At 34.4% G+C, this 24,847-nt stretch overlaps 2 protein-coding genes and 1 long non-coding RNA gene across 3 annotated transcripts; 1 reads left to right on the plus strand and 2 right to left on the minus strand.

Moving 5' to 3' along the window:
* Window positions 1-439: 439 nt before the first annotated feature.
* Window positions 440-7,924, minus strand: LOC107931247 (uncharacterized). The gene is made up of 4 exons (XM_016863084.2): window positions 7,492-7,924; window positions 4,542-5,167; window positions 3,687-4,202; window positions 440-813 (listed from the first exon to the last, which is right to left on the minus strand). The coding sequence occupies exons 1-4, from the start codon at window positions 7,739-7,741 to the stop codon at window positions 652-654; spliced, it is 1,554 nt and encodes a 517-aa protein (XP_016718573.2). The 5' UTR covers window positions 7,742-7,924; the 3' UTR covers window positions 440-651.
* Window positions 7,925-9,491: 1,567 nt separating this feature from the next.
* On the minus strand, window positions 9,492-15,146 carry LOC121210796 (uncharacterized). Its single transcript, XR_005905932.1, has 2 exons — window positions 14,250-15,146; window positions 9,492-14,160 (listed from the first exon to the last, which is right to left on the minus strand). It is a non-coding gene; the product is annotated as an uncharacterized lncRNA (long non-coding RNA).
* Window positions 15,147-16,179: 1,033 nt separating this feature from the next.
* On the plus strand, window positions 16,180-24,057 carry LOC107931253 (alternative NAD(P)H-ubiquinone oxidoreductase C1, chloroplastic/mitochondrial). Its single transcript, XM_016863102.2, has 11 exons — window positions 16,180-16,386; window positions 16,472-16,674; window positions 17,030-17,125; window positions 17,521-17,587; window positions 17,710-17,893; window positions 18,242-18,335; window positions 18,446-18,658; window positions 22,170-22,571; window positions 22,742-22,818; window positions 23,518-23,621; window positions 23,763-24,057. The coding sequence occupies exons 1-11, from the start codon at window positions 16,335-16,337 to the stop codon at window positions 23,900-23,902; spliced, it is 1,632 nt and encodes a 543-aa protein (XP_016718591.2). The 5' UTR covers window positions 16,180-16,334; the 3' UTR covers window positions 23,903-24,057.
* The last annotated feature ends 790 nt before the right edge of the window (window positions 24,058-24,847 follow it).

Consider the following 24,847-nt stretch of genomic DNA (forward strand, 5'->3'; position numbering starts at 1 on the left):
TCAATTTTGATGATCATTTAGTTGACATTTTCACTAAATTTGTTAGGAAACCTCAGATTAAGCATATATGTAACAAGTTCGATGCATATGATCTACAAGTTAGCTGACATTCTCCTATCTTGTTCTCTCCTCTCTTTCCTTTCTCCTTAGTTTTCTCTTCAACAAAAGTAGCCTCTTATTGGCAAAAGCCTACAATAGCATTTTTCCCTCTCTTTTTCTTTTCTTTTTCCTGTCTCCTTAAATTAACAATAAAATATGTAAATATAAAGGACTAAATTTGTTATTATACCAATAAAAAAGATTATGTTAACCTTCCATTAACTATTTAACAAGGTGACCAAAAAATCAAATTTCAAAAATGTTAATGGCTAAATTGAAAGTTATTTATAATGAGTAACCAAAATGAAACACTCTCATAGTTGGATGACTATCCATGTAATTTACTTTTTAAATATATTTGCATCATTCATATGTATACCCAGGGACTAAATTATAATAATGTGAATGAGAACAAAGAAACTCTAGAAGAATCTACATTTTGAAATGTAAGTAATTATTATCGTCCACCATCAAGCCCCACAGCTCAGTACTGGTATTTTCAATTGACTCTCAATCTTATCAAACACAATGTCTTATAGACATGGTCAAAAGCTAGTAGGAACTGGAGCTATCAGCTTTGTGTGTAAATTCAGGAAGAAGCACATCAAAATCACTTACACTCCACTCTGCAGTCTCTCTTGTGTGGCTCACATATATTTCCGTGCCAATGTTGATTGAAGACCAGATCCGCCTTGCGGGTTTTGTTCCTGGATCCTGTGCAACATAGCAGCAAAATAGCGGTTTTTTTTTCATTGATTAAAGCATCGAAGCTGGAAGCATGTTAGCAATGAAATGTTGAACAAAAAACTGCATATTCAGATGCTAGTATGTCTTTTAATGTTACACGGACACCTATTTTTAGCAACGTGTCAATAATATATTGCTTAGCTAATTTGTGGAGTTTTACATTCTAAAGAATGCCTACCCATGTTCTGGGAGCTTTCGCCTTATGACTGTAAACAAGGAATATCCACAATTTAGATAGATACGGACCCAGTGAATGCAAGTCCATCTTTATATCTTAATTCTCACCCAAGAGAAAAACTCAAAATTCTAGCAATAAAAAATGTCCGTTGATAACTGCAACTTTAACTATAAATCCTATGTTAGAAGTATGATAATGACTACAAGACACAAAATGGCAAACCACCTAAAATCCTAGATACTCTGTTGAGAAAGTTACATATATAACCTTAGTAGTGCAAAGTGTAAAACATTGGCTTAAGGAAGATCCAAAATAGTACAACACCATCTAAGATGAGGCAAATATAGAATGCGATGTATAGTCTTGAAAAGTTTTATGCATCAATGTCAAAGGATTTTATCAATATCAGGAAAACACAGTGAAAAGGATGATCAAGTATGGTTCTACTTAATATACAAACAAATATTTGCCAACAATAATGCAATCAAACCAAACAAAATAGAAAACTTTAATGCAGAAGAGATAAGGACGCAAGAAAGTGTTAAGAGTTAAATGCACTTTTGGTCTCTAATGTTTTAATGAGGCCTCATTCTGATCTCTTTCATTTAAGTCCCAAGCTCATTAACTTCCACTGTAGAATCAATTAAACTTAGGGAAAATGTTGAAATGTGAGGAAAAACAAAGTGTTTTCCAACTAGGTATTATCTTTTTATCTTGAAAAATAAAACCACTTAAAGAAGTATATCTATAGCAATTCAAAAATGTTTGAGACCTGAATGCAGTCAAGATATTATTCATATATTATCTAGATTCAGAAAAACAAGATATTATTCATATATTTAACTGACTTTGCTGGAATCATTAAGGTACTGTTTGGTGAGTGCTTTTACTGCTTGTTTCTTCTTTACTCCAAAAAAGATATCATTTGATGCAAAAGGTAACAATCATATGGAAACTAATTTTACCAAAGATTTAATATAAACCAATTGCACTGACGAAACGTGATCCACGTAGCCCAACCTTAGGGAATGAAAATCAAATTAACTTTTTGTTGTGATTGAGCTTGTGCTTGCTATCAGTAATCCATGAAGTAGCGGAAAATTCAACAAAAGCCCGGGGCCTATTAAAAATTTAAAAATCCTTTTCAAAAATCTAACTAGTTTGCTCAATAGGGAATATTTTTGACAGGTTAAAATGATTTTAATGTAAACAAATGGTGCGATGACATCTCCTTCATGAGCGAAAGGGAAAGAGTTAATCATAAAACCTACAAAGCAACTTAATGTGCAATGTGAATTGCAATTAAAGCCAGAGTCACTCATACATCCTTCAAAAGATCAGAGTTTCATTTTCCCACTTCGAAATCGATATGTACAAGAGAGAGAAAGAGAGAGATGCACAGGCATAATGTTTTTAGGCAATAAACAAATAGCTATTTATTTGCATTAATCTACTAATTTATGTTGTATCTTTCTTCTTCTTCTTCTTCTTCTTCTTCTTCTTTTTTATAAAATAGCAAACAAGTGGTCAATTTACTCTAATGAAGCAATTGTCGCAAAATCAACTTTAAAAATTGGATAAAAGGCAAGTATAAAGTACAAATAAGTGTGTTCAGAAGCAGCATGTTCTAGCTTAGCTGAAGGAAAAAAGCTTGAAAGCATTAGAGTTTAAGCCTAATGATTTTATATTTAATCAATATACAACTAACATTAAGTCATAAAAAGAGGAAAATAAATTGCTTTAGATTTCTTATGAATAAATTGCTACTCTTATGAACAAAATAGGATCCTCATAAGTTTTCCATCTTTTATTGATTCTACACTAAAGAACTAACCTTGAACAAGATTAATAAAAAGAAGAAACAATAATCTAAGGAGAATGTCTATCCTGCTAAAACAGTAACATCCAAATGGCCTTCCCCTTCTCTTAATCTCTTCTCGAGAGCCTTGTCTATGAGTTTTCTGTTTCAAACGCATTTCTAATTTGTACTTATTTCTAGAACTAAATGACTGACTACTTTTATTTTCTTTTCCTTTCCCATCTCTTTTTACACTCCACTATTATTTTTTCAGATTTCTGCAGGAAATTTTGCGTCATTGAGCCTTTCTCTATGTCTAGTTGATCTCCTAAAAACCAAATCTCCTTTTCGTTCTCCTACTATATGTAATTTTATTGAAAAATGAAAGTGGTAAGAGGCAGTGTGTGAGATAAGAAGTGTTATGTGTGGAAATGATGCTTTAATAGTATAAACACTGGTAGTGGAAAAATATGCAAGCTACACTCTACCAGCTATCTGTGCCCCAGCAAGAATGCAGGCTTATAAGTTGAAGCACCTTATATCCAGAGCCTGGTTGTTGGAATTTCTCGCAACACTGGTGCAATTATGGGATGCCTCACCTCCAGGCATACTTCTAAAGCTCTTTCCAGAAAACTACTTAATAAAATCCTTGTAATTGTGACAATTTAAATATCAATGTAGTATATAACAACTAATTAAAACCATCACTTAGTAATTACGCAAAGACTAAAAGAACTTGAAGGCAGAAATTCTATGCACCAAGATGGGAGCCCACAACCAAAGAGAGATAACTAAACAGAAAAGAGGCATTCAACCAGTTTCGTAACTGATTTCATTATATTGCTCCACAAAAATAACAAATACCTGATAGAAGTATAAACGGCTTGAGAGAGCACCCACATCAAGCTCCCAAGTTCTTCTGTCCCCAATCCATCCATCACCTTTCTTTTCAGGATAGCCATGCACAGCCCATTCAGGATGTGGAAGAATTTGTACTAACTCCTGTGATTGTGGGTTGCTATATGGATCACATATATCATATGGCTTCTCCAGATATTTGGCATTTCCTGGGCTGCAATATAGATGATATGCAGAATATGGAAACTGATCTGTCTCATTTCTGTATATTATCTCACCAGTGGGACTAATATGGTAAGGTGGGCAGGAAACCAAGTTATCAGGGCGGCACCAGCTTGTAGTTTCTGGATTAATAATCATCTCACTGTATCGAGTCACATCTGTCAGAACATCACCATCACATGGTTCTCCATTGTTTTTCCAGCAACTTCCTATGTCCAGTAGATAAAATTGACTGTTGGGTCCTCCTCCAAGTTTTATATCAAGTGTCAGCCTTACCATGAAATTTGGAGATTCAGGCAACTGACAGATCAAAGTAAGACAAATAGATCATATTTCTGAAACTAAAACCTAAAGCCATATCAACAGATAGGTTCGACAGAAAAAAGGAGACACAACTCTTTGGGTACATAGTGAAGCTATTAGGATAAATAGAGATACCAAATTTTTTTATCTCTTGGAACGTTAAAGAAGAGAGGCAGCTTAAGATCTCCAGGGTATATGCACAAATTTACAAGAAAATCAAATTCAGACCTATATTTCATTTCTAAGTATGAACAGTATAAACTAAGTAGCACACATAATCAAAGAAAATAGTCATATACAAGTTCCAGTTTGTCAAAGTACATGCAAATAACAAACCTTTTTCAACATGCCACGTCCATTATAGTGATAACCACCATTAAATCCTTCCGTTGCATCCGCACGTAGATATAACATAAGCCAGGGATATTTAGTTGATGTTGTCAACCTGTGAGAAAAAATCCAACTTCCTGTGCTAGTATTCTTCCTCCATGAGACTGAAAAGAAGGAGTTGTTGCCCACATTTTCACCCAAGTTGGCATCAAGGTCATATGTTCCATTAAATTCTCCAGTTAAATAAACCTTCTGGTTGCCACCCAGCATTGAGTACTTGTGGTAAACAACTGGTTGATTCATACATCCCTCACCAAAACACGGAAAATTTCTGTCTGTCACTATTTTACTTATTTTTTTTCCATTTTCTGGACAGAGAGTAGTGTTTTTGTCAAAATTCCCATTTTTAACCATGATCATCCAAAATTGCCAGGGATTTGGGGATTCCTGTACCTCACATAAAGAACCGAGATACAGCTCTTTCTCCTTTGCAAACAGGTCAGGGTCAGCATAAGACTCAAAGCCCATTATAGGAAATTTATCACCAGCTCCTAACCTGTTGTCAGTCTCATTCACTTTGTGAAGTACTCTGCACTGACTGCCATTATTAACAAGGCCGCCACCCAGATAAACTGATGAACAGATCAGGACAGTAGAGTGTTCAATATTTGAAAAGGATATGTGATATTATTCTTTTTTAGTTTTATACTTAACAAATAAATTTTGAGTTTTTGTGAGACATGTGGATATTGGACTTTAACACATTCTTCGCTTGCTTATTATGGTTAATAAGATGACAAGGAAACCGAATGCAGTAGCCTAGTTGAAGATAATTACTTAAATCAGGATCCCTACAGTTTCTTCAAATCCTATCACTAACTTGAGGATTAAATGTTTCCTATGATGTGGGAAAAAAACTAAGATCAATTACAGAAATATTATGGACATAATTGGAACAATGCAGCCGGATTGAACAGCATTATGGTCTTACCAAAGAAACCAAAACACATTTTAGGAAACTATTTTGTATCGAAGAAATAAATTTGCTGCAAGGTTCTAATGAATGAAAGAATTAAGAGAAAAAGAAGAAAGCAGAGTAATTTGGATAAAAGAATAAGGAAACTAGATGTACCGTACCTATGACAAATTTTCCAGAAACTCTTAAAAAGTATGAAATATATATCTCAAAAGAAAGTTAGAAACTTATCTAGACTTCAAAAAAAAAAATCAAAAGGAAAATCCAATACATGACATCAAATGGTTCAACTAACAAACTTTCAGAAGCCAAATAAAATGGGAGTTAGGTTGTAAACAGACCCTCCTTTTGTTAAAAAGTTGACTCGTACAGAGATGGCACAACAAAGGGACAAGGATCTTTCCTAGAATTGTGACAAACCACACTCGTTCAAGCATCAATGTAAAAAATTGTTTTGGTTGGAGATAAAAGATCCCGACAATGTTTCACATAATCAAGAGGAGTGTAGTCAAACTGAAATATCCTTGCATGCAATAATGGGCCAAGAAAATGCACAAGCTATTCAATCTTGAGCTTGAGGACAAGCTTTAGTCCTTTAGTTGGAATATTTATCTTAATATTTTATTTTAACTATGTAACCTCTATTCAAGAAGCCAGCTTTTTAAAAAATTAAGAGATTTAAGACTTTCTCTCAACAAATCTAAGGTCTGGAATTCCCCTCAACAAGCTACACTTGTTCACTATAGGTCATTCACACAGAAGAAACAACGAGAAAAGCCCCGCTAGGTCAAACAATTTCCCTAAAAATCGTCTAGTGACCTGATCCATAACTTGGGACCGTAACAAAGTGCCACCTACTAATCTAATATATATATATATTTTATTTTATTTTGATAAAATATTAATTAATATCATTTAAAAATTTTAAGAAATAAAGTTAGTTTTTTTAATGTGTGCCTACTCCCTAGAAAATTCAAGTTGGGATGTCATGTCATCCACAAGAAAACCACAGGGCTGAATTCAGTTACATAATTTTAACAATGTTATCAATTGTCCTTAAACTAACTTTTAATAAAGTCCTGGGTTAAGATTATAAAAAAAATGGTGGAGAAAGTAAGTAGTGAACGAACTGAATTCAGATTTCAACCAATTCTCAGAAAGTAGAATACAAGTGAATGTGTAAAGAATACAAAGAAATGATAAGTTTGGGCTTAGCGATGTTGGCTACCTTAAGATGTGATGAAGAAGAAAGTATGGATTCCAAAACCAACAAAGTTGTAGAAGGAAATGAGACTCACAACTTTGCAGGTCAAAAGAAAGTTGAAGAAAGTGGTAAAATGGTAACTAAGGTCAATGATCAATTTCATTTTTTATCTTGAAATCCCCATTTGAAAATAGTTAGTAGGGAAGTTTTTAGATACGTTTGATCTTAGAGATTAAGCAATATCCATTACTAGGAATTCAAGTATGCACCTAATTACATAATTCAATCAGTCCAAGTCAAAATGGCTTTAATAACAATATGATATTGGGGAAGTTGATTCGCCACTATAATCTTCATCAAAAGCAATTAGAAATGCTGAGAAACTGTGTTGCCTGGCCAACAGATTCACAGGTATCGCATTCTTTTTAAAGTTGAAAACAACGATTCTGCAGGCCTCTCAACAGGTCAGCAACAGCATTGGAAGAGAAAGTTTACCCAATTATACATTTACCATTACCAACTCCCAGTTGATAGGAATAACGACCATTGCATATACGTTTACACAATGTCGCTGGATTATTGGTAGTACCTATCTATTCTAGGATATTATAGAAATAACTTCAAGATTTTGATTGAACACATGGTATTTCAGATATCGGTATTAGTGTGCAGGGTTGTAATTTTACTTGATAAAGAAATGAAGTAAGAAAAAGATCAACAGACCACCTGACTGATCAACAGCGTACTGTAAGAGAATAAAGAAAGGGAGGAGGTACCGGAGTCAGAAGAGCAGTAAAGATCAGTACAATCAGCCCAGCGGGGGCTGCCCACGTTAGGAACTTCAAAGCCAACTTCGTTGCAGAAATTCCAAGCTTCCAAAGCAACTCTGACGTTTGGGTTCGTCATTCCAGGGTCCCCAACGGCAGAAACGTAGTTGGTAGGCTCACCATGAATCAACAAATATGCAGAACTTTGACCAAACAATTGTTGGACAACAAAGACAAGTACCAAACAAGAAAAACCCATTTTGGTTTTTAGCTGCTACGGCTCTGAATTGGTGTGGTTTCTGCTCATTAAAAAACCAAGACGCGAGTTGGCCGCACGTTCCATCTCTTGCGTGGTGGCAGTGGCGAGGGGTTGTGGGAGATGAGAAAAGGAGTTTGTTTTGCTTTGCTTTAAAGTCTAGCTCTTATGTCTATTTTTCTCTCCTAATATATTCAAAACATTGGAAGATATATGCACATAAAAAAAATTAAAGAGAAATATTTAACTCTTATAAAAAAATTAATTATAATGGTGAATATTTATAACTTACTAATTTGGTACATATAACATGTAAATCAATATAATTTCATGTTAAAAGAGGAAGTTTAGTTCTCATAAGTAATTAGAGGGGTTCAATCAATAATTTCTCTATACTATTATTCGCATAAATAACAAACTTTTACAAAAGTTTTTTAAACTCAATTAATAAAAGACTGAGAAATAAACTCATCAGTATTAGCAAGATGAATCGTCTTAATTGCATGATCTGAAATTAATTATTCAAACAAGTAATCTTGCAAACAACAGGTTACAAGTTGATAATACATACGTAATTATTTTATAGATGTATCTACTAAAATCATATAATATCAAAATCATTCACATGATGGATGAATGGGCCCATATTCATTTCAGAAATGTAAGACATTAAATCTCAACATTAGCTAGTGAGTTTCTAACAATCAATTTTGATTGAGAACAAATAACAAATGAGAATTCTTTAAATTAAACAATCTTTTGGTTCTTTAATGAATGTCCATATGAATTCTCAATTAATTTTTGCATCATATATAATCCAGAATGATCTAACTGGTCACGCAAGTAGTAAATGTATTTGTATTAGTAAACTTTTGGTTTACTTTAACATGTGTTTCAATTGTACTAAATTGTAACAAATTGATAATTTCACTATCATTCTTTTTACTTTGTTTCAACATATAAGTATTATTATGACATTTACTACTCAAAATGTCTATATCAATTTGAAGTCTATAATGCCACTAAGTTAATATATATAATTTCCAAATAATTATATGCAATATTCGCTTTAGGGAATATACCAAAATCTTCAAATGCAGGGAATTTGATCTGGTGGTACAATTCTCGCTTCGTCTGTCGTGTGTGAATATGATATGCAAATTGTGCAAGTATACACATCGAATCAAATAATAAAGTGATAAGTAGAATCGTCTCGACAAGGATCAGATTAGGTATAAGAGTGGTCAAGTTATTATAATAAATTGTGAGTAATGTTATGGTAAAGTCAGGTTAAGTATGCAGTAGTAAATTAAAATAAAAAGGATGTGTACAATGTGAATACTGACTAACACTGAACAATGCTAAGGCAAAGCAAGAGCAAAAATGCAATGGCAATTACGTGAATAAAATGTGAGTGAATAAATAAATAACTAAGAATTACGGTCTTAAGTTACCTGGCCTATGTCTATAGGCCTTATCAGAGTACCTTGTATTGTTTTGTCTTCATTCCATATGAACGTTGCTCTATGTCTAGAGTCTACTAGAAATATCTATCAAGTACTTGCTCATATCATTCAATTACGGTCCAACTAATCCAACCTTTTCAGAATTAGATTCAGTTTTATGAGCATACTACATATTCATCTATGTTTAGGAAATATATGCATACACTTGGGAAATAAAAAACGATTGAATGAAACAGTAGATTAAATAAAATATATGATTCAACCATTAAAGAAAATAAAAGTTTTCATCATTTAATCCTAACCCTATAAGATTTAGCTCATGGATTGGTGATTAAAATTCAAGTCTGAAATAACATCCAACATCGTTTTAATCAATTAATTTACGAAGAACAAAATAAGAAATAATGGAAGAACTTAGGAAGATGGCTATCGCCAAATCAATCCTCAATAGCGTCCAGTGATGGCTGAGAGGGACTGCCTTCGATCTCTCCTTTTCGTCTTTACTTAGCCGCTGCTCTCAATTGTTGCCTCCGGATCTCTATACTTAGGGCTTCCTCCTTCAGCTTTTTATAGGCTTTTTTTTCCTAGAATAGCTTTAACTGCCCATAATATCTTCTACTCCTTTTTAGGCAGATTTTTCTTGTACAAGTAGAGTTGGGCTGAAACTGGTCTGCGATGAATGTTGACTCGGTCATTTTCTTGAATTGTCATGGCATACAAGGTGGCAAATTATTCAACCTTTTGCCCCAATAAACCTTCACTCATTTATTTCTTTCTCCATATCCTGCACCTGCCAAACTACCAAACGTACCCTTCTACATGCAATTAAAAGTATCTAACATGTTACCTTCAAAGCTCTAAAAACGGCCCCAATAAAGGGTTTGTTATCAAGCTCGACATTAACAAAGCAAATAATCATGTGGAGTGGAATTTTATCGAGATGGTTATGAAGAAAATGGGGTTTGCTGAGAAGTGGATGAACAAAATAATGGATTGCGTTCGGATATTTGGTTAAATGCAATAATATTTTATCGGATATTATTATTCCCGAGAAGGGTCTCCGTCAAGGGGATCCCCTCTCCATTATTTTTTCTTATTTTGCATGAAAGCATTTTTTAGGATGCTTATTCATGCTCAAGGAAATAAAATTTTAAAAAGAATCCAGGCTAGTATAAACGTCCCTAGGATTAATACCTTTTCTTCGCTGACGACGCCCTTATTTTCTTGAGAAATAAAAAAAGTGATGTTGAGAGTCTTGTTAAAGATTTTTGCTAACGTATCAAGTTAATAAATTAATTTTGAAAAGTCAATGGTTCTTTTTAGTCCCAACACTTCCAGGGTTCAAAGAAATACTTTTGGCGATCTCATTGGCATGAAGGTGATGGAGAAATTAAACAACTACCTCGGCCTTCCTATTCTGATTGGTAAAAAGAAAACTACGGCTTTCTAAGAGATTACTAATAGGTTGTCTTGCAGGATCAACAGTTGGACCAAGAGGATACTATCCTTTGGTGGAAAAGAAGTGTTTATCAATGCAGTCCTCCAACCTATTCCAACTTATGCACTATCAAATTTCTTGGCTCCTAAAGGTGTGATAGAAGATATACAAGCAAAGCTAAGTGAAACGTAGTGGTCGGTCAAGGAAAATGGCAGATTCTGGTCAATGCTTCTTTGGAAGACTTTGTGTCACCCTAAGGGTATGGTTGGTCTTAGCATAAGGGATATTCGGCTTTTTAATTTGGCTCTTCTTGGGCGTCAAGTATGGAGGCTTATTAACAGTAAGGATACCATCTGTTTTAAAGTGTTATCTTCAAAGTACTTTCCTGATGGTAATATATTTCATGCCAAAAGAGTTGACAAAGCTTTCTTTACTTGGTCTAACATTGCAGTTGCAGTAGAAGCTCTTAAAGATAGTTTCGATTGGCAAGCTGGGAGTGGTGACCAAATTAACATTTGGGTTGACAACTGGCGGGTGGAAGGTTTAAAAGGTGATGCTCTCAATGTTAATATGCTTAACCCTAATGAGAAAAGTGTGAGAGATCTTTGGTTTGGGGATGGTAGACGTTGGAACATTGATAAAGTTTATAAGCTTTACGGGCAAGATTGGGGTTACAAAATTTATAACTTACCTATAGGGGATGAGGGCCATTGCGATAGAACCGTGTGATTTCACAGCCCTCATGGTTAGTACACTTTGAAATCTACTACTTCTGAAAGAGATGAGGTTTGGTCTTCATAGGTTCTTTTGGAAAGCCTTTTGGAAGCTCGACACTTTACCTAAGTTTCGGGTGTTTACATGGCGTGTAGGGCATGGGATCCTCCCTACGAATGTCAAATTTACCTCCATTAGGCGTGGCTTTGATCAGGGGTGTCCCAGGTGCGGGGTTGAAGCCGAGACTATTATACATGCTTTTAAAGACTGCCCAACATCGGTTATCTCTATAGGTGGATAGAATGCGAGCACTATTTCGAAGAAGAATGGTTGTTGTATTGATTGGCTAGAAGACATGATAAGAGTCATTGATAAGAGAATAATCGCTAACCTTATGACAACATTATGGAATTGCTGGAATAATATAAACAATTAAATTTTCAGGAGTAAATAAGAGGAGGCGCAGATCATCTAGGAGAGGGCCAACACCTTTAGCAAATAATTTCGTATTTGTAATATATTGAATGAACCATTGCTTTCCCAGAACATAGCTATTAAGAAATGGGAAAAACCTCCAAAGGTTTTTGTAAAAATAAACTTCGATGCTACAGTGGGTGTTAACAGAATTGGGTATGGGACGATCGTTAGGGATGATGAAGGCTTTGTATTAGGGGGTAGGGGGTTTTATAGAAACGAAGATTTTGGTGCATGAAGCGGAGTGCTATGCTTTTGAGACTAACATTAAGCTGGCGTGTCAGCTAAATATTAAAGGAGATGTCCTATTTGAAATGGATCACGCTAGCTGGTTAACAAGATGAGGAACCATAGTACAGATGTCACAATCATTGGTGCATGAATTACGGCATGTAAAGAAGCATTCAACAATTTCAATTCAGCTTATTTAATTTGGACCAGGTGGTCATGTTGTTGATGACTTCATTTGTATGAAAATGTATAATGAGGCTAAAAATTGGTTTTTTTATATGGACTATCCGTTAGATACCCATAATGCTGTAATTTGTGATGTTACTTAATAAATGAGTTGACCATTGGGGTCCTTTTTTGTTAAAAAAAGGTATCTAACATGTAAACACCTTTCAAGCTCCTAATGCAAATAAAATGTCCTAAAATGCCACTAAATGTACCCAAGTACAAGCAATAGCTAGGTCTAAAGGCATGAAATATAACTCTTTTCGAGAGTTATCACACCCCAAACATGAGTTATTACTTGTCTTAAGAAAAATATGCATGAATGCATATATGCAGCAGTGTTGACAATACATGTACCTATCTTGTACTGTCAATCTATTCGGAGACCAATATATACATCAGTTCTCAACCATTTTCTCTCGTTAAAAACATGTTCAAGTTTCAAAGTTTTGATTTAACAAAGGTAGTGCAGAAAATTGCTCCCTAAAAACCAGATTTTCTAAGTTTCATGTATGTTCTAGCCATAGCAAATATCTTCTGGCTTACTTAGTTCATTTGTTACCTACTCAAGTCACTCTTGCTCTAAGCATACTTGTATAAACCATTTATATTCGTTTGTTTTTTTCTTTTTTTTTTAAAAAAATAGAATATATTAGTATATTAGGGGATTTATCATGTCACAAAATTCTTTGACTTGATAATCACAACGGAGCATACTCCAAATTACCTAGTACTCAATCATATCACAATTTAAACAGAAACCACACTTGAAGCTAAGGCTTTTAACTAAAAAGATGGATGGAGTAAATAACTACCTCCTTAACTACTCAGCTCATTACTACAGCGGATTGCCTCTAATTTATTTACTTTTTATTACACACTCTTACTTAAAATCATCTTTCTAGTCAATAACACGATGGAGCAAACAAAGTGGTGCTAATTTACTCGGCAATTCAAAGCATTGGAGTGCCTACTATCATTTATTTAATAATGCCAAGGCAAAATTACTGAATTTGGTTTCAAAAGTCCCTAAGTTCTTTGGAAAATACTCATTATAACCCAAAAAAATTGAGTATAGAACATCTCATTTTTAGAAATTAATTTTCAAGCAACCAATACTAAGCTAAATTCACCTAATCACTGTCACATATTCTAAATGTATTGAAGAATATAAGCTTATCATCGAACATCATAAGTACAGATTGTACTCCTCATAGGCAAACAATACGTAATAGTTACATTGTCGTGGCAAAACAGATTCAACTAAACTAAAATGATTATACTAAAATGATCATACATACTAAATATAAAATGCAACCTAAATGCACAGCACACCCCCAAACCTAAGGGATGTATTGTCCTCAATGCATGACCAAATATATAAGAGAACAACCAAAATAGATTTTTTTACAAAAAATACCATAGCAAAAGAAATGAAATGCAAGATGCATGAAAGAAATAGAAAACTTAGCTAGCTTGGACTAGCATGTAGATACTTCATTATGCCTGAAAAGTGCAAAATTCTTTCTTTTTTATATTTTTCTTTTTTTCACTATTTTGTTCACTTTTTTGTGGAAAATATTTTTTAATGTTCTAAGAGAGTGCCAAGAATTAGCATGTAAAATTTCAGATTATTTGGAAAACATTTACCTACTGAAAAAAATTTGAAAAAAATTTGAAAAAAATTCTTAGGTAAAAATTGTTTTGAGTCTGTTTTGCTATAAATTAGTTTATAAAAGCACAAAGAACACCCAAAATCAAGAAACTGATACCAAATGATAGAGACTTGTGTGGAACAAGATCGCAAGTTTTTCCAAGTCGTAAATTTGATCTAGGGCTCTAGACGATGGTGGAAACTTTGAGTTTGATTAGACCTGAAACACAAACAATCCAAGTTAGATATAAGTAAATAAAAGAGTAGTCAATAAAAACTTAATGACTAAGTAAGAAAGAACAAGTAAACCTAATTGGAAAATTAAGGTTCCTGAGAATCCAAGTCGACCTAGAGAAGCAAACTTATTCTCGATGAAATTGAGCCAAAATAGAGCTAACAAATAAATTAAAACAAATTTGAGAAATCAAGTACTAAAATAAAAAAGAAACGAAGGAAAAAAAGAATCAAGTTCAGTCAACCAAGAACAATAAAGAACCAATAAATTGATGATGTTTGACACGTTCTTGAAGGAATAAAAGCTATCAAATTGAAATTTAAACAAAAGAAACAAAATGGATTAGTAATAGACTAAAATTGAATAAGAAAGAAACCTAAATTGAAAAGAAAATAGGGGCGGCTGGGAGAGAGTCCAAGAATGATGAAATTAGGGTCTCTTGAGTCAAAAGAACCCGTTCTTGAACTTTAAGAAATGCTCCAACCAGATTTGAAATTAAAAATCACAAAACAAAATGTTAGGATAAGTAATTAAGCCAAAAACAAACTCTTTTGTGCAAGATGAATTTGACATAAGGAAAGAAAGAAAGAAATTCTATTTTTTGATGCTTCTTGATGATAAAAGATAAGAGAACATCCTTCTTGAAAGAAATCATACCTAAAATTTAATAAAATAAAGATTAGATTCAAAATAACATGAACATGATAGAAAAACAAAGAAAAGAAAGAATAAAGATGGAAGCAGATCGAGATGGTATGTAGAAGTCTTAAAGGATCCTTAGAAACAAGATGAATCCATAGCCCCATTCAACGTCTAGTTTATCCTCTAAGAAAAAAAAATTATTGGCAAGAAAAAACTTGAGGATGATTCCCACAATCTAAAAAATTGATAAAACTTCTTCTAAAAGAAAGCTCAAGAGGAATTATTGAAGAAAAACTCAAAAGAATTTTATTAACTCAAAATATGATGAATTAAAGAATGAAATTATAAATTAAAGGTGGGCGCACTATATATAGCCACCCAAACCTTAGTCCCTAACTAATCTCCTAACAGTAATAGAATTTTATGTGTATGCCAACTAAGCATGCCAACTCGTCAAATAACTAACTAATTAATATGTAAAAATGAATCTATGGTTGCATTTGATGATGAATTCGTCCAAGGCTCATAATGGGCTCCTTGGGCCGAATTTTTATATGTTGATCCATTTATTTAATAAAACTTGGACAAAATATTAGAAGTTTTACAATTTTGGCTACTTTAACAATTTGGCCTGATATTCAACTTAGTCCTTCTCCAGACTTCATATTGGACTTGTACATATCTTAATGACCTGATTTTCAAGAACTTGGACTTTTGATCCATTTGCTCCTGAAATTGACTAATTCAAGCTCGTTTGTGTAATCCATCATGCATCGACTTCAAGCATCGATTTCTTGGACCAAGAATTTTAAGATTTTAAATCTTGATTTTCTTAGTTCTTGAAATCTCTCAAAACATCAAAATTGAATCAAGATTTGGTTTCTTGATTTTCTTAAAAACAATAAAGTGAATCTTTATTTTCCTTTTGCTTCATATGCATGTCTAAGGCCTTCATTATGAAGTCTTGGATAATCTCGTACAATCTTAACTTGATTTGCTTCACTCTCAATTTCATAATTAAACTTTGTGGTTAGCATTGAACCTCAAATCAAGAAAAACATGACTTACTAGAGAAAATTTTAATGAATCAATCAAATACAATTTATTATATATTGTGAATTTCATAAATTACAATCAATAAATTAATACTTAGACTCAATTTAAAAACAAAACAGAATTTCCTTAAATAGAGAAAAAATTTATAATATATTAGACATAATAAATTTTAATAGATGAAAAATATATAAATTTATTAAATATTGAATAAATAGTAATAGAAATATTTTTAAAAAAATGAGCATCCTAAAATAAACTTAAGTAACTATTTACAGATATATATATAGCAACTATATAAAATTTTTTACTCACAGCGGTACCTAATTTTGGGAGCAGCTTGACCATGAAAACTAACGAATAAAAATGTTGGGAGCAGCGTGTCACCAAAAACAACCATAGGAAGCGAAAGCAATTTTTCCGGTACTAAGCAATCACTTCCCTCGCCCTTTCTTCAATGTTCAATGGCGTTCGTTGCTTATTCTGCTTCAACTACTGCACTCCTGCCTTTCAACAGTATGCTCTCTCTCTCTCTCTCTCTCATATTCTCATTTGCTTTTCATAATCTGTTTGTCAAAAATCGAAAATTTCTTTTTATTAGGAATTTTTAGCGGGGGAATGGGTAAGAAATGGAATCGACTATCTCCTGGTTATTCCGCGAGGTTGAGGGCTGGACCCTCTGCTTTATCCAGAACATCCAGTTTTTCTTCGGCCGCGGCAGGAAAGGCTGGCGGAGCTCCGCCGCTACCACAATTATCTGAAGCTGAAAAAACGCTTCCTATTTACACATGGCCTCATAAAAAGGTTTGCTTCCATAGTCCTTCCGACAAACATATGCTTTTATAAACTATGGATCGAGGACGGACCATTGGGAATTCCTAATAACTCAGTTTGACAAAAATCATTCTAACTAATATGAAGATTTATTGTGATGACCTATGAACTTGCTAAAATCCTGTCATATTTGTAAAATTATATACGTAACGGCTTCCATGAATATGACATCATTACATAAAGGTTTGTAGAAGCTTTAACGCTGGCACCTTTGGACATGAAACAATGGAAAAGGGACAGTCTGCACCAACTCAATTTCACACAAACGAAAAAAACAGTGTTAGGAATTTGACAATCTCGATTCTTGTATGATCTCTGCTTACAGAAGCCAAGGGTGTGCATTTTAGGCGGTGGATTTGGTGGTTTATATACTGCTTTAAGGCTAGAATCTCTTTTATGGCCTGAGGACAAGAAACCTCAGGTATGTTGAGATCGAATATTGATTATTATTTACTTTACTTCCGTAGTTTCCAAAACATCATAGACTGCGGGGCATGAATATTATGCTGTTCAATGTGACTAGATATTTGGAAACTACTGTTTCTTTAACTTTTGTCTGTTATCTGTTTTGTTTTAGTATGTTACCTCTTAATTTGATAAGTTAAGTAAGAAATCCTAGAAGTTTAGATGCTTGCAAACTAGCATCTTTTGATTGCTTCACCATGATATGCATATGGAATGTGCACACTTTAGTTCATTGATGTCATTCCCCTTTCTCCTGGTAAAAAGAAGATAGTATCTAAACCCTGATACTGTGGCATATCATTTTTCACCCCTTCTCAACTGATTTGGTTACTTTATCGAATTTGGGATCAGGTGCTTCTAGTTGATCAGTCTGAACGATTTGTTTTCAAACCCATGTTGTATGAGCTTCTAACTGGAGGTATTTTTTTCTAGATCAGATTATGGGGACATGGTTTCTTGTTTCTATTGAAAATATAGTTGAACATTCTTTTCAGATAAAATCAAGAGCTTGATTGTTGTAGTAACTATTTTTTACTGCAGAAGTGGATGAGTGGGAAATTGCGCCTCGCTTTTCAGAGTTACTTGCAAACACTGGTGTTGAGTTTCTCCAGGACAGGGTAAAACTATTACATCCATTTGATCATTGGGGAATGAATGGCCATAAACAGTCAAGTTGCGGTGGCACTGTGCTGCTTGAAAGTGGCCTTCTCATTGAGTATGACTGGTACAATTTTGTTACCCTGACTACCAGACCTAGTTGCTTATGATGATATCTTTGAAGGTTTTCTTAATGACCACTTCTCATTGACTTTTTTGCTTCCTCATCTATTCTTCTGCTATATTTCTAGACTTTAATCCACTGAACACATTTTAAATATTCGATGTGAGAAAAAATATCTATTGTTTGTCTTTTATGGTTCTAACGCTATTATTCAACTCTCCGGCAACATTTATGAAGTTTGCATAAGTGGGCTTCTTGAGTAGCATACGTATACAAATATGTTATTATGGGGGTTGCTTGTACTTTCTGAATGCCTATCTGATGCCATTGTATTTTATCTTGGGCAGCCAGGTTGGTTCTTGCTTTGGGAGCTGAAGCTAAACTTGATGTTGTACCTGGTGCTTTAGAGTTTGCATTACCATTCTCTACCCTAGAGGATGCATGTGTAAGTCCTATAGCTACCCCTCTTGATATCTCAATGGAGTCTTAATTTAGTTTGTTGTTTGCTGATGGATTCTATCTTTTATATCCTTTCTTGTTACGCTTTTTATGCAGAGGGTTGATGAGAAGTTAAAAACATTGGAGCGAACTAAGTTCGGTAAAGATTCTTTTATCCGTGTGGCTGTAGTTGGTTGTGGTTATTCTGGAGTGGAATTAGCTGCCACTATCTCAGAGAGACTACAAGATAGAGGAATAGTACAAGCTATTAATGTCGAAAGCACAATCTGTCCAACTGCCCCTACTGGGAATAGGGAAGCAGCCTTAAAAGTAAGATATCAACTTTTAGAAAACATGAGAAATTTGGCCTTTTTTCTTCTTATATTACCATGGTTTTTCACTATTAATGATAATTAATGATAAATTCTCTAGAGAGTGGTTTTTTTTCTAGTTTTAAAGAAGAAAAGGAGTTTCTATTGTTACATTTATGTTATAGAGGGCTTGTGTTACAGTCCTGACTGATGGGTCTTGTCACCGGAGGATTCACAGAAAACCATTTGTCTTATCAGGGCTCTTTCCCTGAATTTTACCTTTTCCTCATGAATGACCTATGATTAATAAGTGGAATTCGTCAAAGGGAATTCCAGACCTTAAGACTCGTTAGAGAGAATCTTAAATCTTGTAAAATTTGCTTAATCTGACTTAATTATATTGCTATCAATTGGCCTCTTAAATAGAGGTTAAATAGGTTTACTTATTTGAATAAAAGACTTAAAAGCTAAGAAAACTAAAATAAAGACTTAAGTAAAGAAAGCCTCCTAATATCTCTCTAAAGTACCAATTAAAAAAGATCTCCTATAAAACTCATAAATAAAATCTTCTAATACTTCTAATAAAATAATAAACTAATCTAATAATTACTTGACGTCTAACATTACTCCCCTCTTGGAAAAAGAGCTTGTTGCATTGTTTTTGGCCCATTATTGCATGTAAAGACATTTCAGTTTCCTTAGACTCTCGATCTTGTGCAACGTCATTGGATCTTTTATCTCCAACCAAAATAAATTTTTTCATTGGTGTCAAAACGAGTATGGTTCGTCACAATTGTAACAAAGACCCTTGTCTCCTCACCCTGCCATCTCTACACAAGTCTCCCTTTTAATAAAAGGAGGATCTTTCTTGCTAGCACTAGTATCTGTTGTCGATTTCCAACTACACAAGTCTATTGCCTTTATTAGTTAATATTTTGTCTCAAAAGTTCACGCCAGATTCATAGCTTGAACCAAGTTTTCAGGTTTCTACATCTCCATTTATTCGGTTTGAATCTGATAATATTGTGGTAAACAAATTAATTTGTTGATCCAGTCTCATGGAATTTACACGGGTTAACAGTTCTTAAAATTGGCAAAGGTAGTCTTCCACCAATCTTGTTTGATTCAACTTCACTAGTTCCCCCAAAGGGTTCTTGCACAGTGGTGGTCCAAATCGTAGAGTACAGTATTCTTTGAATGCTTTCCATGAAAGATTAGGCTCTTCCTGCTCCATTTGACGATACCACAATTGTGCCCTTCCTGTCAAGTGAAAAGCAGCTAGACCCACTTTGTCTATTTTTGGCCGTTTCTTATTCGCAAAGAGCTTCTCACATTAGTGCAACCAGATTTGAGGGTTTTCTGTCCCATCAGAAGTCGGGAAATCCAACTTTCCTGTATCATGGAACCACACCGGATCCTATCGTTGTCTCTAATCAGTTTTCCTGTTTCCCTAGCTAACTCTATTTTTTGGCAAAATGCTGTCACTGCTGCCAACCCTTATTCCCTTGTCAAATTTTTGATTGGAAATGATCAATTCCCTCATCTGCAGCATGAACTGATTGATCTTCAACTCTATACCTGTTTTAAATGACTCCAACTCCTCTCTCGTAATGGAATTACCCATTGTTCCTAGCTCTGAAATCAAGTTGTTACCGTCCCGACTGATGGGTCTTATCACCGGAGGATTCACAGGCAAACCGTCTGTTTTATCAGGGCTCTTTCCCTGATTTTTACCTCTTCCTCGTGAATGACCTATGATTAACAAGTGGAACTCGTCGAAGGGAATTCTGGACCTTAAGATTCGTTAAAGAGAATCTTAAATCTTGTAAAATTTACTTAGGGTGTGCTTGTTGGGTGGAAAAGTGAAGGGATGGGAGGAACGATTGGAAAAGTGGAAAGTAAATAAATTTTGAGTATGCTTGGTTGGGAAGAAAAGTGAGAGTAAAGAAAATTGGAATGATGAGAGGAGAAAAAAATGAGAAAGATGTGAATTTTTCAAATATTTTATTTTCTTTCCTTCCATTTTTTCAACTCTACCAAGCAATGGAGGGAAAGAAAAAGTAATTTTCTTTCCATTTTTCCTTCTCTTCTACCAAGCACAGCTATGGAAAGAAAAATTATGTTTCCCATCCTTCCCATTTTCTTTCCACTCTACCAAGCACAGCCTTAATCAGACTTATTTTTGTTGCTACCAATCGGCCTCTTAAATAGAGGTTACATAGGTTTACTTGTTTGAATAAAAGACGTATAAGCTAAGAAAACTAAAATAAAGACTTCAAATAAAGAAAGACTCCTAGTGTCTCTCTAAATTACTTTTAATTAAAAAAGATCTCTTAAAGATATAAAACTCATAGAGAAAATCTTCTAATACTTCTCCTAATAAAATAATAAACTAATCTAATAATTAATTGACGTCTAACAGTTTGCATGATGGTTGCATGCCCAAGAAGGCGTGATTGGTTTTCTAAAATGGTAATGGGCTTACATTGGGCATCAATTCTGATCCTGGTAGTGGATGGATTTTCAAGTTGTATTCAGGAACCTATTATTCAGTGCATGCCCTCCGCTGGTGACCTATTTTTGGATTTATACTACCAAAGGAGAGACTGATCTTAAGCTTGAACTCTGGAGAAAATTTTCATCATGATTGCTGCAAGGGATGTATATGATGTAAAGAAGGCTTATACCAGGAGTTATGTATTAAATAGTATGGCTCTGGTGCCAGTTGAGTAGAAAATGATTGTGTTTAAAGTGGTATAGACATTTAAGGTGAAGGAAAATGTTACTTGGGCTCGAGGGCGAGGTGTTGGATGCAGGTATTTGTTTGACATGGGTACTCATTTTTTTCTGAAGTTCTTTTTCCAATGTATCCCCTTACCCATCTCTGAATATCTATCAGATACTTCAGGGAAAATGAAGAGTCCAGGTAATGTAGATAATGCAATTTACTTGAGAAAAAAACATGTCAAAAGGAGAAGACTGGAAAAAACTGTGGGAAGTACTAGAAAACTTTTTGTTTTAATGGAACTTAATGGGAGTTATCATAAAGCAGAATGGTTGAATATGATTCATGTAAGCTGATTCTCTTTAGGTGGAAAAGGCTTTTTCTTTTTTGGTTCTTGAATAACAATAAGTTAAATGTTAAAACTTCAATTCTTCTAGCACTAGGGTAATTTAATTTGAAGCACTACTTTTTCACTTTTCCTTAAATTTATTTGTAGATAAGGTGCTGAAATTCTGTAAAAACATGATAATTTCTTATTGCACAGCAGGTGCATTGTCATTTCATTTTTAAGCTGAAGTTGAAGTGTAAATGTCTTCATGTTTTGTAATGCTCTCATTAACAATATTATTTCAAAGAGTCAGGCATGGGAGCTTTGATATTAATGCTGTTAGATGTGTCCGTAAGCATATGAAGTTCTTATTATCTAATCTTATGCTTTTAATTCACATGTTTGTAGTATGTAGATTTTAACTGTTGAAGCAGCCTTAACTTTTGTTTTACAATGTTTCTGCTATTGGACTAGTAGGTTCTTTCATCTAGGAAAGTTCAACTTCTCCTGGGTTATTTCGTTCGTTGCATACAGAGGGTCAGCGACGTGGAAGCTTCAGGTGATGCAACTGTGATAAGAGAAGGCAAGGACATTGCGAAGCACAACTCTGAGAAATATGTTTTGGAGCTGCAACCTGCTGAAAAAGGATTAGAAAGTCAAAATCTAGAAGCAGACTTGGTGTTATGGACGGTTGGGTCCAAACCACTTCTTCCTGCACTTGAACCCTGTGACAAACCCCATGAACTTCCACTGAATGCAAGAGGACAAGCAGAAACAGATGAAACTCTTCGTGTTAAGGGCCATCCCCGCATTTTTGCACTTGGTGACTCGGCTTCTCTAAGGGACTCAACTGGAAAGCTTCTGCCAGCCACAGCTCAGGTATAGCCTGTTTCACTGCTTGATGAAGCACTGTCAAAACTTTAAGCTCTTACTTTTTCTGAGGGGAACTGAAGGTTTTTAATGGATCCAGAACCAAACTTCCTAAACCTATAATGTTTTCTACTTTGCTTATTTTTGTTTGATTGACTTTGCTTGCTTGTTTTTCCCAGGTTGCTTTTCAGCAAGCGGACTTTGCTGGCTGGAATCTATGGGCAGCCATTAATCACCGTCCATTGTTGCCATTTAGGTTAGAATTACTGGCATTTATTAGTATTAATGTAAATTGCATGGCTTGGTATGGCACCAATGAAGTTTTAGTTTTCTCTAAGCCATGTACCTTAATATTATTTTTCTTTGGTCCTGTTCCTTTTTGCTGCTGCGTGTTCTCAATAAAGCCAGCATACATCTGTTCCTCCATTAAGATTTTACATATTAGCTGATGTAATTGGTTCCTTGAAATGTTTTGCAATATGAAAACTACTCACATCTGTAAGTTGAATATCTAATGAAGGGATGAATGTGATCTGAGGTTCCTCAGACAATATAGTCCCAGAAAATAATGCTGTAGTTGCTTCGTTTGCAATTTTGATTAAAAGTAGATCATACTTTGACGGTAGTTTTAATAGCCATTAAGGTTTAGCTTTTATTCTTTTGTTCTCTTAGCTCCCTCAATTTTTGTTGGGTTCATCATTCCGATGATACTGCTCTGTTATGTTGCTAATTTTTCACTTGAAATGACCACTTCTATGCCTTCTTTATGTTGCATGTCCCATCTTGTAAAATGGAAAACTTAAGGTCTTCGGGATATAGCTATTTGAAGTTGGTAGAGTGTGCATGTGTTTTGTCAACAAATTTTAAATATAAATATATGTGCTCAAGATTGGTACATTGCGTAAGTTCTTGAACTATAATAAGTTGTCTAAAAACTATCATGTCTGACTACCAGATTCCAGAATCTTGGAGAGATGATGACCCTGGGTAGAAACGATGCAGCTATTTCACCAAGTTTCGCTGATGGTCTCACCTTAGAGGGTCCTATTGGTCATGCTGGTTAGTTGTTTTCTATGCATTAAAAATATTCCAACTTTGTCTATTTTCGCTTCTATATTGTTTTCTATGCATTAAAAATATCCCAACTTTGTCTATTTTCGCTTCTATGTCAATGTTTAACCTAATTTCTCATAATTTCAGCAAGGAAATTAGCATACTTGATTAGATTGCCTACAGAGGAGCACCGGTTTAAGGTGGGACTTAGTTGGTTTGCTAAGTCGGCCGTAGATTCAGTTGCTTTACTGCAGAGCACTCTAACAAAGGTCCTTTCAGGCACATAAATAACTGTTACTCTGTAAGAAAGCAACACTGGTTGGGTCATTGGGTTTTATGTACCATATAAATACATTATTTTTAGTTGTTAGAATTGTGTGACCCAAATTCTAAGATATTGCTTGCAAGTCAAGTTAAACAAAAATATATTTTCTTTCTAGAAGATTTAGTATTTATTAGTATAATATATTTAGCATTTATTAGTATAGTTTATTTGACTTACTAATTTAGCCTATAAATAGGCTCCTTTACAATCTTAGAATGAAGAGACACCCATTAGATTAGAACTCATAACACATTCAGAGAATTTTGTGTTTACGTTTGAGGGTTCTTTGTTTTTCGGGTTTTTAGGGTTTAGTTTTTATCTCCATCTTTTGTACTCTTCATTCTTTTGCCATTATAGTAAAATTATCTTTGCCCGTGATTTTTTATCCTCTTTTGAGGGGTTTTTCCACGTTAAATTTGTGTGTTCATCTTCTCAATTTCTTTTACTATTTTTACTTGTTCGTTGCTTATTCGTGACGATCCTAACAAGTGGTATCAGAGCTAGTTTAACTTTCATAGATCAGCCCGGTCAGAGATGGCAGCAACAAGGTTTGAAATTGAGAAGTTCGATGGTGAGACAAATTTCAATCTGTGGCAAGTTCGGATGATGGCAATTCTAGTTCAAAATGACTTGAAAAAGGTTGTTACAGGGAAAAAGCCTGAGAATCTAAATCAAACAGAATGGGAAGAGCTTGATGAAAAGGCCTTGTCTGCAATCCAGTTGTGCCTCGCGAATACAGTATTGCAGGAGGTATTGATGGAGAAGACCTCATTCGCCTTGTGGAAAAGGTTAGAAACTCTTTATGCGACTAAGTCTCTGGCTAACCGTTTAGTGTTGAAACAACGTCTATTTACGTTTCGCATGAACGAAGGTGAGCTTCTTAAAGATCACATCAGTCAATTCATTA

Source organism: Gossypium hirsutum, chromosome A12, assembly GCF_007990345.1.
Source record: "Gossypium hirsutum isolate 1008001.06 chromosome A12, Gossypium_hirsutum_v2.1, whole genome shotgun sequence".
In the NCBI taxonomy this organism is placed as follows: domain Eukaryota; kingdom Viridiplantae; phylum Streptophyta; class Magnoliopsida; order Malvales; family Malvaceae; genus Gossypium; species Gossypium hirsutum.

Coding starts and splice junctions, on each gene's coding strand:
- LOC107931253 (XM_016863102.2), top strand. CDS start 16,335: ATGGCGTTCGTTGCTTATTCTGCTTCAACTACTGCACTCCTGCCTTTC. Junction 17,126..17,520: donor CTGAGGACAAGAAACCTCAG/GTATGTTGAGAT, acceptor ATTTGGGATCAG/GTGCTTCTAGTTGATCAGTC. Junction 17,894..18,241: donor CTTCTCATTGAGTATGACTG/GTACAATTTTGT, acceptor TTGGGCAGCCAG/GTTGGTTCTTGCTTTGGGAG.
- LOC107931247 (XM_016863084.2), bottom strand. CDS start 7,741: ATGGGTTTTTCTTGTTTGGTACTTGTCTTTGTTGTCCAACAATTGTTT. Junction 4,203..4,541: donor GACGTGGCATGTTGAAAAAG/GTTTGTTATTTG, acceptor TTGATCTGTCAG/TTGCCTGAATCTCCAAATTT. Junction 814..3,686: donor GCCGTTTATACTTCTATCAG/GTATTTGTTATT, acceptor TATGTTGCACAG/GATCCAGGAACAAAACCCGC.